This window comes from Amblyomma americanum, chromosome 4 (genome assembly GCF_052857255.1).
Source record: "Amblyomma americanum isolate KBUSLIRL-KWMA chromosome 4, ASM5285725v1, whole genome shotgun sequence".
NCBI lineage: Eukaryota > Metazoa > Arthropoda > Arachnida > Ixodida > Ixodidae > Amblyomma > Amblyomma americanum.
The window spans coordinates 208164196-208177807 of NC_135500.1; the positions used below are offsets into that span (position 1 = coordinate 208164196).

At 44.6% G+C, this 13612-nt stretch overlaps 1 protein-coding gene across 1 annotated transcript in view; it reads right to left on the bottom strand.

Moving 5' to 3' along the window:
• Positions 1-475: 475 nt before the first annotated feature.
• mei-P26 (E3 ubiquitin-protein ligase meiotic P26) overlaps positions 476-13612 on the bottom strand; it is a 38385-nt gene continuing 25248 nt past the window's right edge. Inside the window, exons 8-11 of the mRNA XM_077663177.1 lie at positions 8757-8838; positions 7137-7332; positions 6580-6885; positions 476-2999 (exon numbers count right to left, since the gene is read on the bottom strand). Of these exons, the coding sequence (XP_077519303.1) occupies positions 2691-2999; positions 6580-6885; positions 7137-7332; positions 8757-8838 (893 nt within the window). The 3' untranslated portion in view covers positions 476-2690. The remainder of the gene's footprint in view (positions 3000-6579; positions 6886-7136; positions 7333-8756; positions 8839-13612) is intronic.

Genomic DNA, 13612 nt, shown 5'->3' on the forward strand with positions numbered 1-13612 from the left:
ACACTAACAACAGGGGAAGAATGAATGACGTTAACGAAGGCTGAACAGAAAAAAAAAAGAAAATCATGACAGCTGCTCACTGTCAGTGTTCTGGGAATGCCCGACAGATGCAAATTATCATAGCAGTGGGGGGAGGTAAACAAGCCTGGACTGGGCGTGAGAAGACACAAGAGCCGCTTGAGCATCTGCATTCTTTCCATTTTTCTTGGCTCTCCACGTTTAAGAAGACAGGGATTAGGAAGTAGTCAGTGATAGTGAAGGGCCAGAGCAACGCTCATGCACGGTGAAAGATAGTTTGAGAACGGGAAGTCAGTGTGACAAATCTCCTGTGTTATGACGACGATGATGATGTATCTGCTGCTGCTGCTTGTGTGCAAGTGCACTGTCTGCCTTCTCACACACACTTTGTGATAACCTGTGAGTACTGGTACACTGCATAACACAGTCTTTTTTTTTTCCTTTTCCCTTTTTCTTTCACTTCAGAAGAGAGAACTGGGAGTGAACCCACATGGCACATTTTGTCTATGTATATATACTATATATATGTATAAAAAAAACACTAAAGCACAGTAAAAAGGACTAGGCACAAGGGTATATATATATATGTGTGTATACATATATATTATATATATATATATATTTATATGATCCTCCTAGTAGACGGTGTCTCTGCGCGGTTGATGCAAACCTGAGAACAACGTAGCAGGAATGGAAAAAAAAAGTCCAATCTAAAAATACCACAACTCAAGAGCTTTCTGCTGCAAACTTCAGGTAAAAAAAAAAGTCAGTAAACATGACACAAATGAAAGAAAATTAACCATAAAACTTCCCGACAAAGGCTTCTCGCTCTCTTCTTTTTCTTTTTAAAAGACTAAGCTCTGAAAATGACAATGCAGGACAAAGAAAAAAAAAAACCTTAAAGCCAGCAAGCAGCAAGAAATCTAGATGCTCAAATGGTGGTGCATGTGCGACCACCACTGCTACAGTATTGCAAAAAATGCGAGAATGCAAATGCAGAGCGCGCTTTTCTCTCTTCAATTCTTGCCTGTGCCGACAGACGAGACGTAGCTGCTACCTCCAAAACCAGACGTGACTGAGGCATCTTTCAATTTCTCAAGCTAAGTAGAGACTGCTATTCAGAAATACTAGCAGGAGCACAAAACGAGCTCCTATATAGCTAAGGCAGGGAATGTCGCGCCTAAACTTGGCGACATGCAATAAAAAATTAAACAAAAAGAAAACAATCTTTGTACTGGAATAGCTTACAAGACTGTACGCGTGCGAACTCTTGCAAGAACAACTGGCCAGAAATACTTCAAGTGAAATGATGTAAAAGACTCAATTTAAGGCTGAGATTACAGGCCAGACAGCAAGAAGACAGTTTGAGAGTATATATATATATATATGTGTGTCTGTGTGTAAAAAAAGAAAAACATGAAAAGTTAACAACACTAACTACACAGCAAAAAAACATTTCAAGAATATCACAGTTAGCAATTTGTGTGTCTTCTCAAGCTCGTGTGCAAACAGTGGTAGTAGTAGTAGTAGTAGATGGCCAGAAAGAAAGTTTAGGGTAAAAAGAAGTGAGCGAAAAACATGGCTGCTGCTGCGATGTAGAGCTAACAATCTAAGCCTGTGCAACGTCACATGCTTCGGGGACGTGAAGGAACGTTAAATTATCAGATGAGATGCAAAATGGCGTGTCAACACTAAGGCATTATTACTTTGTGTCTTTGGGGGGCCTAGCTATAACAAGTGGTGCCGAGAGGGGCAGAAAGAAAGAAGAGGAACCAAATGAGATAGTGAGGGGAAAATGAGGGCAATGCATTTAACTAGAGAACTGCACTCAAAGAGGATTTGCGGGGTGGGCAAGCTGCAGCTGACAGTGGCAGCCAAAATGTGCCTGAAGTAGCACGCAGTTGTGTTAAAAGGTCCTTTCACGCTATCGGCACTGCTTAAATGTTAAAGGAAATGGGTAAAAGCCCATACCTGCTTCACGCGCTGCAAGCACATGCAGGCCGTCCAGAGAGGAAAGAGCCGACTCTCTGGAACTCGACAATTATTTCTATGTAAATTGTGGGCAGCTGGCTGCTGTGAACAGCACTTGCACGTCTTCAAAACTTCTGCGCTTCCACATAACAAGAGTAACAATGCCCAGGAAAAGCTACAAGAAGAGTGCTGCTTCAACATTCTCCGTGAAAACTTAAAACCAGAGAACAAAGAACAAGGACCGACCACGAAACAGCTTAAAAAAAAATATACAGGCACAGAGGGGGCCACAAACAGGCAAAAAAGCAGCAAGCAAAGAATAACAAAACGACCGAAGTAACAAACTAGAGGCAAAAGAAAAGAGGAGGAGGAAGTCTTCGATTTGTCAAAGCAAGCTGGGCTTGGAATTGTTTCTGCTTGTCCTTCACACCACAAAACAGCAGACATGCGTGCATCAAAAGGATGCGGGACAGTGAAAGGGTCGAGGAAGAAATGATACTTAACGGCATGGCACAACGTGACGAAAAGCAAAAAGCCCACCACTGCTGCACGGTGTGCTAACAAGGAATAAAAAGTCGGAAGGAAAAGGCGTCGAGCCAAGAGGACATACTGCTTCGGAGGTGGGGCCCTCAAACGTGAAAAAAAAAAGACGAAAAAAAAAAAGGCAGTGGTAAGCACTGGTGATACCAGCTGCTGCCACTTCAAACAATGTACAGGGTGTTGAGCACAAGCACGTGGTGGTTGTTCTTTGCCAGTGTGACCACGTAGCCCTCGGAGGTAATCTTGAGGCCGCAGCAGCGGCTCACCTTCACATATGGGCACTCAAACTCAGACAGAAGCCCGCCATCACGAGAAAAGACCACCACGTGGAAACGGTTCCCATGGCTGTCTCCCACGAGCACATCGCCTGCGTCGCTGATGTCGATGCCATTGGGGAAGTTGGTCATGCCGTCATACCCAATCTTGCGGAGATACTGGCCCTCCTCACTGAACACTATGACGCAGTGGCCCTGGATGAGTGAAAGAGAGGTACGAGAGTTACATTCTTTCCGAGGCACACAGTAAGAATATGCACGAGGAGACACTCTGCTCTCAGGTGTCACACTCAAGACAGCATTACGGATGCAGTAAGCCAGTAAGTGGCCACAGCATTCTGCAGGCTAAACGACCATTGTCACCCGGCACCCTATCAAATTCTTTTGTTAGCAAAATCTGATAGTTCGGCATTTCATGGCTTTGTTGCCGCTTGTCCGGGAGCGAAAGATGCATTTATTTCAAAGAAATTTGGATTCCAAGTTGAAAAAGTTTTCTCTGCCGCTCCGATTCAAACTCGGGACACTCTTATGACGTCACGGCGTCCTCTTATGACGTCATAGGACGAAGTGACGTGAAACGTGATGTAAACGCAGACTCCATGATTTCTGGCGACTAGCGGCGCAGTCTAGCAGCAGCCGAAATGAAAGCTACCGCTGCCGCATGTTGAAGGCATCTATCGGGGGTCACGACCGTCGCTTTGTTTACGTTTGCACCGGCATCTTACCAGCGTTACGATGGATCCTGTTCCCGAACCCGACGATGAAGTTCTTGCAAAAACTCCTGCCTGCATTTCAGCGACCTCAGCCCCACAGAGCGTGCGATGCTTTTGAGGAAGCACGGTTAGGTTAGGCGCGCCGGCGGGTGGTTTCTCTTTTCCGCTGCGAGCAGCCGTTGCTAAATAAAAATCGTAAACCCAGTGCGGGGAGTCGCGAGGGGCGAGGGCAAGGTCAACGCATCGCGCCCATCGGAGGCTGGCCGGGGCTTTGGGGAGAATGGATTGCGATTCCTTGAACGGCGCTGTTGCACGGTGCAGCAGGCGGCATCGAGGAGGTTTCCCACGATTGCAAGGGCCAGGTTACTTATTTATTTTTTTTGCCACAAAAAACGGATGGGTGCTCAAGGGCGCTCGCGTTTAAGGTTGGCTGCTTGAAAGTAAAGCCGACGCGCGATGCTTCAACGGGTTCCACACATTTACGGAGGTACGGGGACCACTGGATCGGGCTCTCTCGCCCACTTGCATGTACCTTCAGATGTGTACTGCCTTGTACCTTGTCTCCCGTCTCTAATAAACGATTTCCGTTGAATAGTTTGAGGTTGACTGGCACAGCTAGGAATGTTTCGCCGGGCTAGCGTACGAAGACACAAGTGCTCTTTATACTGCTAACTGCCTTGTACGATCACCTACCATCGTGCCATCATTGTTTTTCATCGACCATGGCGATCATCTGACCAGCCTTAACAGGCTCCTTCAAATGTTAACACTTGAAGTGGCATTTGGAGTTCCTTTGCTGTTCGGCGCTTGTAAATCGAGGCGCGTAAAAAACAAAACCACGGGACACGCAAAGCTCATAGATGCGAAGCGCCGTAACAAATCGAAACTTTCCTGGCTGCCTACGGCACCACCAAGCATCGGTTTTCTTTGCTTCCAACATTCAGGTTGTCTTTTGTCTTCCTTGTGTGATGCAAGCGCACTATCGGTTTCAAAACAAAAGTTACTTCAATATTGAATTGCACAACCTTCTTTTGTCAGCCTCAGAGATTAGTGGCTTCCAAGTAGGAAGGAAAATTCCAAGGCGGCGTCTCTTGTCCTATGACGTCATCACGCTTGTACTTGCGAGATTGGCCTGTGGTGGCTATACCTGTATTTTGGTTCTTGCTATTTTCTACCTTACAAGAGCTTTGTTTTCAGTAAGAGTGGAAATTTTTGTGATCAAGAGCTGGTATTCTATCGATACAAGCCAACATCAATTTCTCCTGAGTGTCCCTTTAAAGGGGCTCTGAGAGGGGCTGTCATACAGTTGTTGTATTCCTGGGATGTTAAAAGCATGCTGCTTCACGAATATTGTCCAGCAAGAATTGTTTTAATGCGCTTTGTAGAAGCTGAGTTAGCTGTAGTCAAAATTTCAATTTCAGTGTCTCCACGCCTTTCCCTCTCCTCTTGTCACTTTTTGCACGCTGGAAGGTCAGTGCTTCTCCGCCGGCCCCACCTTTGGGAACGGAGCTTCCTCACCCGCCGGAGCTAAGCGGCTTAGTGGCCGCAGCCATGGTAGCTGCCTGACATCTGAAAGCATCGAGCCAATAGCCACCTCTCAATTTGTATACGCAGGTGCGAGTGACGGAGGAGGGTGCCATGAGAATGTCGCCGGGAAGGGCTCGCTAACTTTCGCGCGTGATTGTGGGTCCTCTGCTGCGTGTAGAAGTGTATTATTTGGCTCAGGTTTTCATGACAACCCAATGCAGTGATTGAGCGAGTTGATGTGCTTTTCTCAGAAGGTGTTTCAGGGCCCCTTTAAGGGGGGGACAAAGCTCTCTGCGGCGGAAAATCGGTAAAAAAAAATAGGGTTTCTATCTTTTCATTTCCGTGATCTTGAGGTCTTTCTGCAGCTATCTACGAAGTTTCACAGCAAACCAGCCTAATTCGTGCATTATAGCGGTTCAAAGATGTGAATCCGCAAGCGTGGCCCTTTAAATTGAGGTCACATTGTACTCTGATTGCTCGCAGCTCAAGAAAACCGCGCTCTGCCGGCATCACTTGGGCTTCGTTTCAAAGGAGCGATTCAGGCTATTAAGGCCTTTATAGGCTCATGACTCGCCAGCGGGGATGTTCACAGAAAAGTGTCACACTGTAGCTGTCAAACTGATGACGTCACCAGTGGTGTTGAAAGATAGTTACTTATCAATCAAACATGGTAAGTGAAGCCCTAGCACGGAACGCTTTGCAAACTTGCTCGCATATAAAAATGACATCATTCGAGAGTAGCGCTCCCCAGGCAATCTTGCCAGACTCCTGAACGCAGATCTGGAAGGATGCCACCTAAACACTCTCCTGTGTCTCCAGCAACCAAGCGTGCGTGTGCTAATGAACGACAGCAACAGAAGCAGCAACACCACGCTAAAGGCTTTCGCCTCACCGCACTATAGGCCAACAAAGTGCCCCCCTGAATTTTCGCCCACATTTTGGCTGGCAACCAAGAGCAAGCCCATGAAGCGGTAAACAAAGGAACAAAATTGTGCAAAATGTGCACTGCTATTGGCCTCCCAAATTACGTGACTAAAATGGCGATTTCTGGTTGGCTGACAACATTGACAGCTTGCACCCCGGCGCCATTTTGAGTTGGTCGCGCCATTCCACTGTCGCGGCCAAGAGAGGCTTGTTGGGCGCAAAGTACCGCATATTCCGATTTGCTCAGTCTTAGGCCTAAAAGGGAGCAAAAGGTAGAGATTCGAAGTGCGCAGGGTATGCTGCATCGTCACATGCTGTTATCTGCTATTGGCGACGAAGTGCCGACACTCCGTCATGGCCACATAACGGCGTAACCGGCGGTGCTTAGTGTGATAGGAGCGGCACGGATCTTCTCAGGGTGATTCCTGCCTCGTACAGGCAGCATAATTGTGAGGAAGCGATACCTAAGCAGCTTTCGTTCCTAGCCAGCAATGGGGCGACAGACCAAGCTTTTCGAAAAAGTTTGCGGCGCAGCGGTCGCACAACACGCAGAATCACAAACCTTGACGAGATAAACTTTCTTCTCTAAGTTTGCTAGTACTGTGACTTGCCTTGAAATCGCAGATGTAGTACTCCCGGCCACTGATGGCAATGTCAGATGGCTCTCGCATGTACTCGCTGCAGTCAAACCACAGCAGGAGTTCACCCGCCTCCGAAATGACAAAGACGGTAGGCGAGACACTGTCCACGGCGACAATCTTATTTTCAGCAGTGATGGCCAAGCCTGCCACAATGTCTATGTAGCGAATAGCTATCTTCTTGATGAAGTGGCCACCTTTTGTGAAGATCTGCATGCGTGACCGCTCGTTGCCCCGATCGCAGATGACGTACTTGCCACTGCTCTTGATTACTGCCACCTGTGATGGGAGGAAGGCCATTGGGAGCTCAGTACACATATAGTAGAGTGGGCCATAAAGAGAATTAAAAAATAATCGTGCCCAGCCAGCTCAGTACACAGCAAGAAAAACTGCGTTAAGAAAAGAGTCACGAGACCTTAGAATTTAAAAAAGGCTCGCCTCAAGTGTGACGAGTTCAAATGCCACCTAGTTGGCAATGCACACTGTGAATACAGTTCAAGTAAAAAGAAGAAACAAAAAGAGGACAGCACCTTTCGGGGATACCACAGTTGACCTTCGTCCTTTCCAGCCACACCAAAAGTATACTTAAACTCCCCAGACTTGTCAAACACCTGGATGCGATGATTGTTAGTGTCAGCCACTATGATCTCTTCTTCCAGGCCCAAGCAGAAGCCGTGGGGTGAGCTGAACTGGCCCTTGCTTGGGCCCAACTGGCCAAACTTGCACCTGTGCCAGTGACAAATAGTTTAACACTTTTTACCTGCAGTCAACCTAATACCCCTGTCACACGGGGACCGCAGAGGACTTTGAGAATCGGAGCCAGATTCTCACAGGCCGCACTTTTGGAGCCTAAAGGCTTAGGAACCTTCGAGAACTTGTGATCGCAGTACCGTCCAACGTCAAAAAGTAAAAGCAAAGATATATGCAGCTAACAAGGTTTGAAAACATAAATACACAAAAGGTTTGTCTGGTTTTACTTTTTGGACGGGTATTTATATTTTACGCTTAAATTTCAAGACAGCAAAATTGCTGCAGCAACATCGAGTGCCCCTCGTGGCCAAGGCAATACACAAAATGTGCCGCTGCTGATGAGAGTGGCAGTTGGTCGTTTTAAGGAAGCAATAATAATAATAAAAAATTTTTCTGAGCACAATGAATGAATAGCATACTGCACTTCAATTTTAAAACTCTCATTTCAGCTGCCTAATGCACAGCAGCAGGTTCTAAGCCTTAGCGGCTGTTTCACCTTTAGGCTGCACCATGTAGCTGCCTGTTCCCTTGAGCTTTCGCTCCTTTGGTGAAAAGAGGTGCCTTTGCTGGAAAGGCCTTTAAGGATTGCTGTATGACAGGGGTACAAGTCCTTTGTGTTGCAAGCAGCATGCACACTAAAACGTGACAAGTACAGGTACATGCAGAGAGTTGGGCTCAGCCGTTCAAACATAGAAGTTGGTAATTCTTAAGCTTACAGAAGTATTGCAATGAATACTAAAAACAAAGACCACTTCCCGCAGGACACACTAGGAATTCTACTTGGCTAAGCCTATTGATAATGAAAAGGCAAGACTAAGTAATGTTCTGCAGTGCCAATTTCTCACACTAGAGCTGCTATCGACAAAGCAAAGGGAAACAAGAAGTTTAAAACAGCGCTATTGGGGAAAAAAATCTCAGCAATGTTGTCCAAATGTAAAATAAATTACTTTGCAGAAAATGCCACTGTACTTGGTTGACAAGTCAAAAAAGTAGCTATAAACTTGCTTGTCAGACACGAACCGAGAGTATCTGTCAGAAGTGCTGGTGAAAATGGCTCTATTTACGTCGAAAATGCAGAACTGCCTCATCTGACAGAAAGTTATGAATGAACCATTTGCTACCTAATAAGAAGGTATTCCTAACAAAGTTTATGCTTTCTGCACGTGAAATGGGGATGCGAGTATGCATTGCTCGGGCGAATGAGTTGTGGTGAACTCGGTAGTTACTGTCTTGAATGGCATTAAGGCTTAGGCAATTAAATCTGAGTGCGTGGCACTGCAGCAATGGCATCAAACTAAGCACTTAATGGCATGAAATTTGTCTGTGGCAAGGGAATTACTGCCCTTGCGCTGCGTTCTCAAACAGGAGAGAGAGTCAAACAGCACAAAAGCTGTATTTACCTTATCTGCATTGTGTTCAACTTGTTGCTCGAGCCCCGTGGCGGTGGCACATACCCAGATTGCACAGAGAGCGATGGAGACACTGTAAACAAGAGCACCCATAAGTAATGGGGAGACGTAGCCCACAGCAGCCACTGCCAGCCAGAAAGCCATAACTAAACTGCAACAAACATCCACTGAAAAAGGAGCAAAGCAGCAGCGATTTAGTATGAATTTTCAAGCACAGTTGAGCCAACTTTAATGTCTAACTGCAACCATTTGCTGAGCCCAAATATTATCGCAAGCAGGTCACACATAAATAAGTCCATGTCAAAAAAAGGTAAAGTTTATTATATAAAAAAAGAAAATAAAACTGAAGCCCTTTGCCATATCTTGCAAACAAAGTGGATGGTGGCGGCTGGCGTGCAAGACAAACTCAAACCAGGTATTGCCCCAAATGTTCTCCTGCTAGGAAATCACTGCAGTAAAGGCATATCACAGACACAGGAAACCTGCCAGTCCTACAAGATTGTGGAGTGCAGAGGACTGGTGAGATTGCTGTTGCTTTTGAGGGGCTGCCAACGACACACTTTGCTAGAAAGTGTACCTAACAGATCTACTACTGGAAAAATATGAATGACGACGCTGGTAATCCACGTTCTAGTTCCCAGGATTTCCTAATCGGGAAAAAAATTGCTAGTATGTACGTTGTGACTATATCAGGCACTGGTAGGTGTAATCAGCTGACTGAATACCATGACACTTTTCGCAAAACTTTCTCTGCTGCAAACAAACGATGGGGCACGCAGTTGTTGAAGAATGAGTTTGCCACTGGAGATGAATGCAGTACAAATGGTGTGCTTTTATAGCAAAATTATACAGCACATCAATAACTGCAGTGTATGAGGGTAGCTTGGGAGTAATGGTGGAAAAAAAAAAAAAACGAAGTGATACGGGCATGAGAACCACAAAATGAAAATCGCAGCCTTACGATCAATGACTCTGGCCCTGCAACATAGAATGAAATGACAAACTGAACAATTAAGCTGCATGGGAGGAAATGAGTGAGCTTCTTTCAAAGTATTAACTGCATCATTTGGTTCATTAATAACATGATGTTTTTATTATGAGATATTGTAATAAAATTAGGAGTGTACACATATTTCTTCTTGTTTTGAGAAATATAATTAGTGTCAGTGTATCTCAATTAGGTCCCATATTATAAAAAAAAATAAGCCTAACTAGTTAATTTCTTATCAGTCACTAAGACATTTTTCCTCAACATTTTCCAATTCAGACTGAAATGGAGCTGCAGCCAAAGAGCTTGCCATGTGGAGCTATGCTATTTATACTGTAATTCAGGTATATGATCATATAAAAATGTTCAGTTTTGTCGAAGTACTGCAATTATCAAACAATAAGGTGACATTATTGTTCACAAAATTTGATAAGCTTGACTCAGCCACGAAAAAAAATAGCATAGTTCCATAGCTTACTTTCCGAGTTCAATGGTATAAGATTAATTAAAATTTCACCATATAAACACAGTCAGAACTTCTGTAAGGCTAGTCAGCTATAAGGCTTTTCAATTTTTGTGTGGAATAAATAAATAAAATGTTCAAATGTTGTCAAAAACAGAGTTGAGAAAAGCACATTCCAAGTGTGCGTGCCAGACATTCGGAGGTTGTTGTAGAGGCCTCAGAAAACGGCGAAATGCGGACGTTCCAAGAGAATTTCACTGCAGTGAGTGATGCTGCTTGGATATTAAGAAGAGCACCAGGTTTCGAACAAGACAAGATTGCGACCATGGGACGCAGTGGCGGAAGCAACAGGCACGGAGTATAGCCGCATTTTGCTATGAAATTGCCAATTCGACACTTTGGGGGAGTCAAATTATCGCTGTTTAGTAGCTGGAGGTCGATTAGACTTTGAAACTTTATAACAGAAAGGTACTTCAGAGTATCCTGAGCCTGAATATGCGGTTTTTGAAAAATCTAATTTTTTCCGTATTTTTTAACCATTTCAAGGCCCATCTTTATTTCTGAGCACTTCAAGCATGACAGCTTTAATTTGATTCAAATCTGCCTTTGCTGCCAACATTTGACAGTATTCAATGAGAGCTGAAGGTTCACTACTCACATCTGAAAATGATGTGGTTGCTTCAGTGCTTGTAGGCAAGAACTTTCAACAATAGCAATGTTCTTCGAGAAACTGTTTCTAACACTGTCATCAATACCGCTTTAACCGACTCAGACAAGCTCCTCTAACGAAGCAGGAGGCAATGGGGCCAACTGTTTTACAGGCTAAACCCTGCAAAGTTGAGGAAAATAGCAAAGCCCTTGCCTTTAAACATAAGCAACCCACATCTAGGAATGCTTTGCGCGCTGCACTGACAAACCAGAATGATGCGTCTGTGAAAGTCCTACATTCATGCCTCACTAAATGGACACACTGGTTCCTGAGCAAAAGTGCCCGTAAAGCGAGTCGCCTGTAATAACAGGGGGTTTTCAGTAAACATTTTCAAGGCGATTTCAGCTGCACTTATTTCTTATTTTGGTCTCTGTTCTGCATTGTCCTTTGGAGTCTTCTCGCGAAAACTGCGTTAAAGAAAACCTGCATGTAACGAAAAATCCCAGTCTTTTTTCAAATTCGTTATAACCAGGTTTAACTATAGTTAAAACCATGCTTATATGTATTTCAGCTTTCCATGTTTACGTGCCCTGGTCTTGATGACTGGTCGTGGTGCCGTTGCACTACCTGGCAATACTCTGCATCCCGAAACAGGATGATAGGCACTCTACACCTATAGCATGACATTTAAAGCAGTCAAATATGCGTTGCAAAGTGGCGTCTGTGGTAGTGAAATGCACTGGCACTCACAAGCTAGTGAGAGTGGTGGCACAAAATGCTGAAGCCTGCAAACAAAACGCTTGAGCCTTCCACATGCTGAAAAACCTGACCTGTAAGTTGAGGAGCCATTTCTTGAATAAACGACAACTCTAAGAAGAGAGCTGTGCTTTACCACCAACAATGACACAGAGTTAGGCTCACTTATGGGGGCTCTCAATAAAGCTGAGGTATGCCTGGGAAATTAAAGGACGCCGCTTCACGAATATCCTCCAGCAAGGATTTTTCAAATGCGCTTTGTAGAAGCCGAGTTATCTGTAGTCAAAATGTGATTTTCAGCATCTGCACGCCTTTCCCTGTCCTCTTGTCACTTTTTGCGAGCTTATGAGTCAATGGCAAGTGCTTGACGTCTGAAAGAATGTGACCAACAGCCATCTCTTGACCGCCATACACAGGAGCATGCGACGGAGGAGGGTGCAACATGAAGAAGCCGCCGAAAAGAGATCGCCAACTTTCACACGATTTTGGGCTCTCTGGTGCAGCACGCAAAGTGTATTATTTGGCTCAGGTGTTCATAACACAATGTAGTGATTAAACAAGTTGATGTGCTATCCTAAGAAGGCGCTTGAGAGCCCATTTATTTGTGAAAAACCGAGCATCCTGACAAAACGATTACCAAAGTAAGACTACGACTACAAGCTCATGTTAAGCAGATTAAAACCTGGTTAATTTGAAGTCATTGCACATAACACATTTCAACTAACCAGGTTTCAGAATTAAAAGAAGATGGTACTCGAAAAATTTTTTTTTAATAATTGACCCAGAACAACGAAACTTTGTGTGCTTATGCAATTTTTTCAGCTCTCTTCAGAAAAATAATGTCTTTTTGTAGCACACATACTTTTTGCTCAGTGTTGCTAACAAGCATAAAACAAAGGCCTTTTTACGCACATGCTTTTGCATAAAAATTTTTCACTGAGAACGAAGAGCAATAGCTCACTTTGCAGCTTGCTAACCATAGAATGCAGATAACTAACCAAAATTTGGTCATAGAATTTTGTAGTATGAAAAAAAAAAATCATGATCATTTGTACCGCTATTTTCCTGGGGCTCATTACTGTTGCGTCAAATCATTGTAAACTTGGATCAAAGATATTGAAATTCTGAATAGATACCTGCAAGCTACAGATTCTAAACAATATACGTGCCAAGTTTCATTGCAATATGAAAAGTGGAAAAAACCCTGTGCACAAACTTGAAAATTTGATCAAGATTGCAAAAGGAGAAAAACGCATTTCAAAGTTTGAAAACTCTGTATTCGACCAAAAAATGCTGAAACTGCAAGAAATTTGGCAGGGGGAGGCATGGGCTATACAGCAATCACATCCCATTACTAGAACTCCCCCCCACCATAGGTCACTCCCTCATGGGCCTTGTGAGTCCTCAACCCGAGCCTTCTTCGCCATGCTGCGGCGATGAGCTCATGCTTCAGCAGTCTGCCGTTCAGACATCTTTTGGATGCGCACCTTGTCTTTACACTCACTGAGCACAAGAAGCTCCTTAGGTGGAACTCCAAGCTCTTCCAATACTTGTTCGAAGCTTGTGTGTCCCCTATTGAACCACAAGACCGCAAAGGCTGCAGCTGTCTTGACAGCAGTCCGAGATGCAAACCTTGTCTTAGGGCCCAGCAACCAAATTTTGCTGTTCAGACTCTCTGCTGCATTTTGAGTTTTCCCTCGAAAGCAACAAGCCAGCAGCTTGTCCTCTGTAAGCCGCTTGTATATAGGGAGCAGCGCCTTCCCCTGAGCTTCCCAGACGTAGTGCACCAGTCCGTGATGATCGCATCTGATTCGCCATACATTCCTCAAAGGCGAAAGACTACACTGAGCACCGAGCATGTTTTTTCTTCTTTTTTTAAGAGCAGAATCGATGGGGAACGGTCAGATTTCAGTTCCGATAGTAGGACTTCAGCGCAGAGGACCAGGACATCGATGCGTGCTTGCACAAGTTTCGTTTTACCATTCAATTTG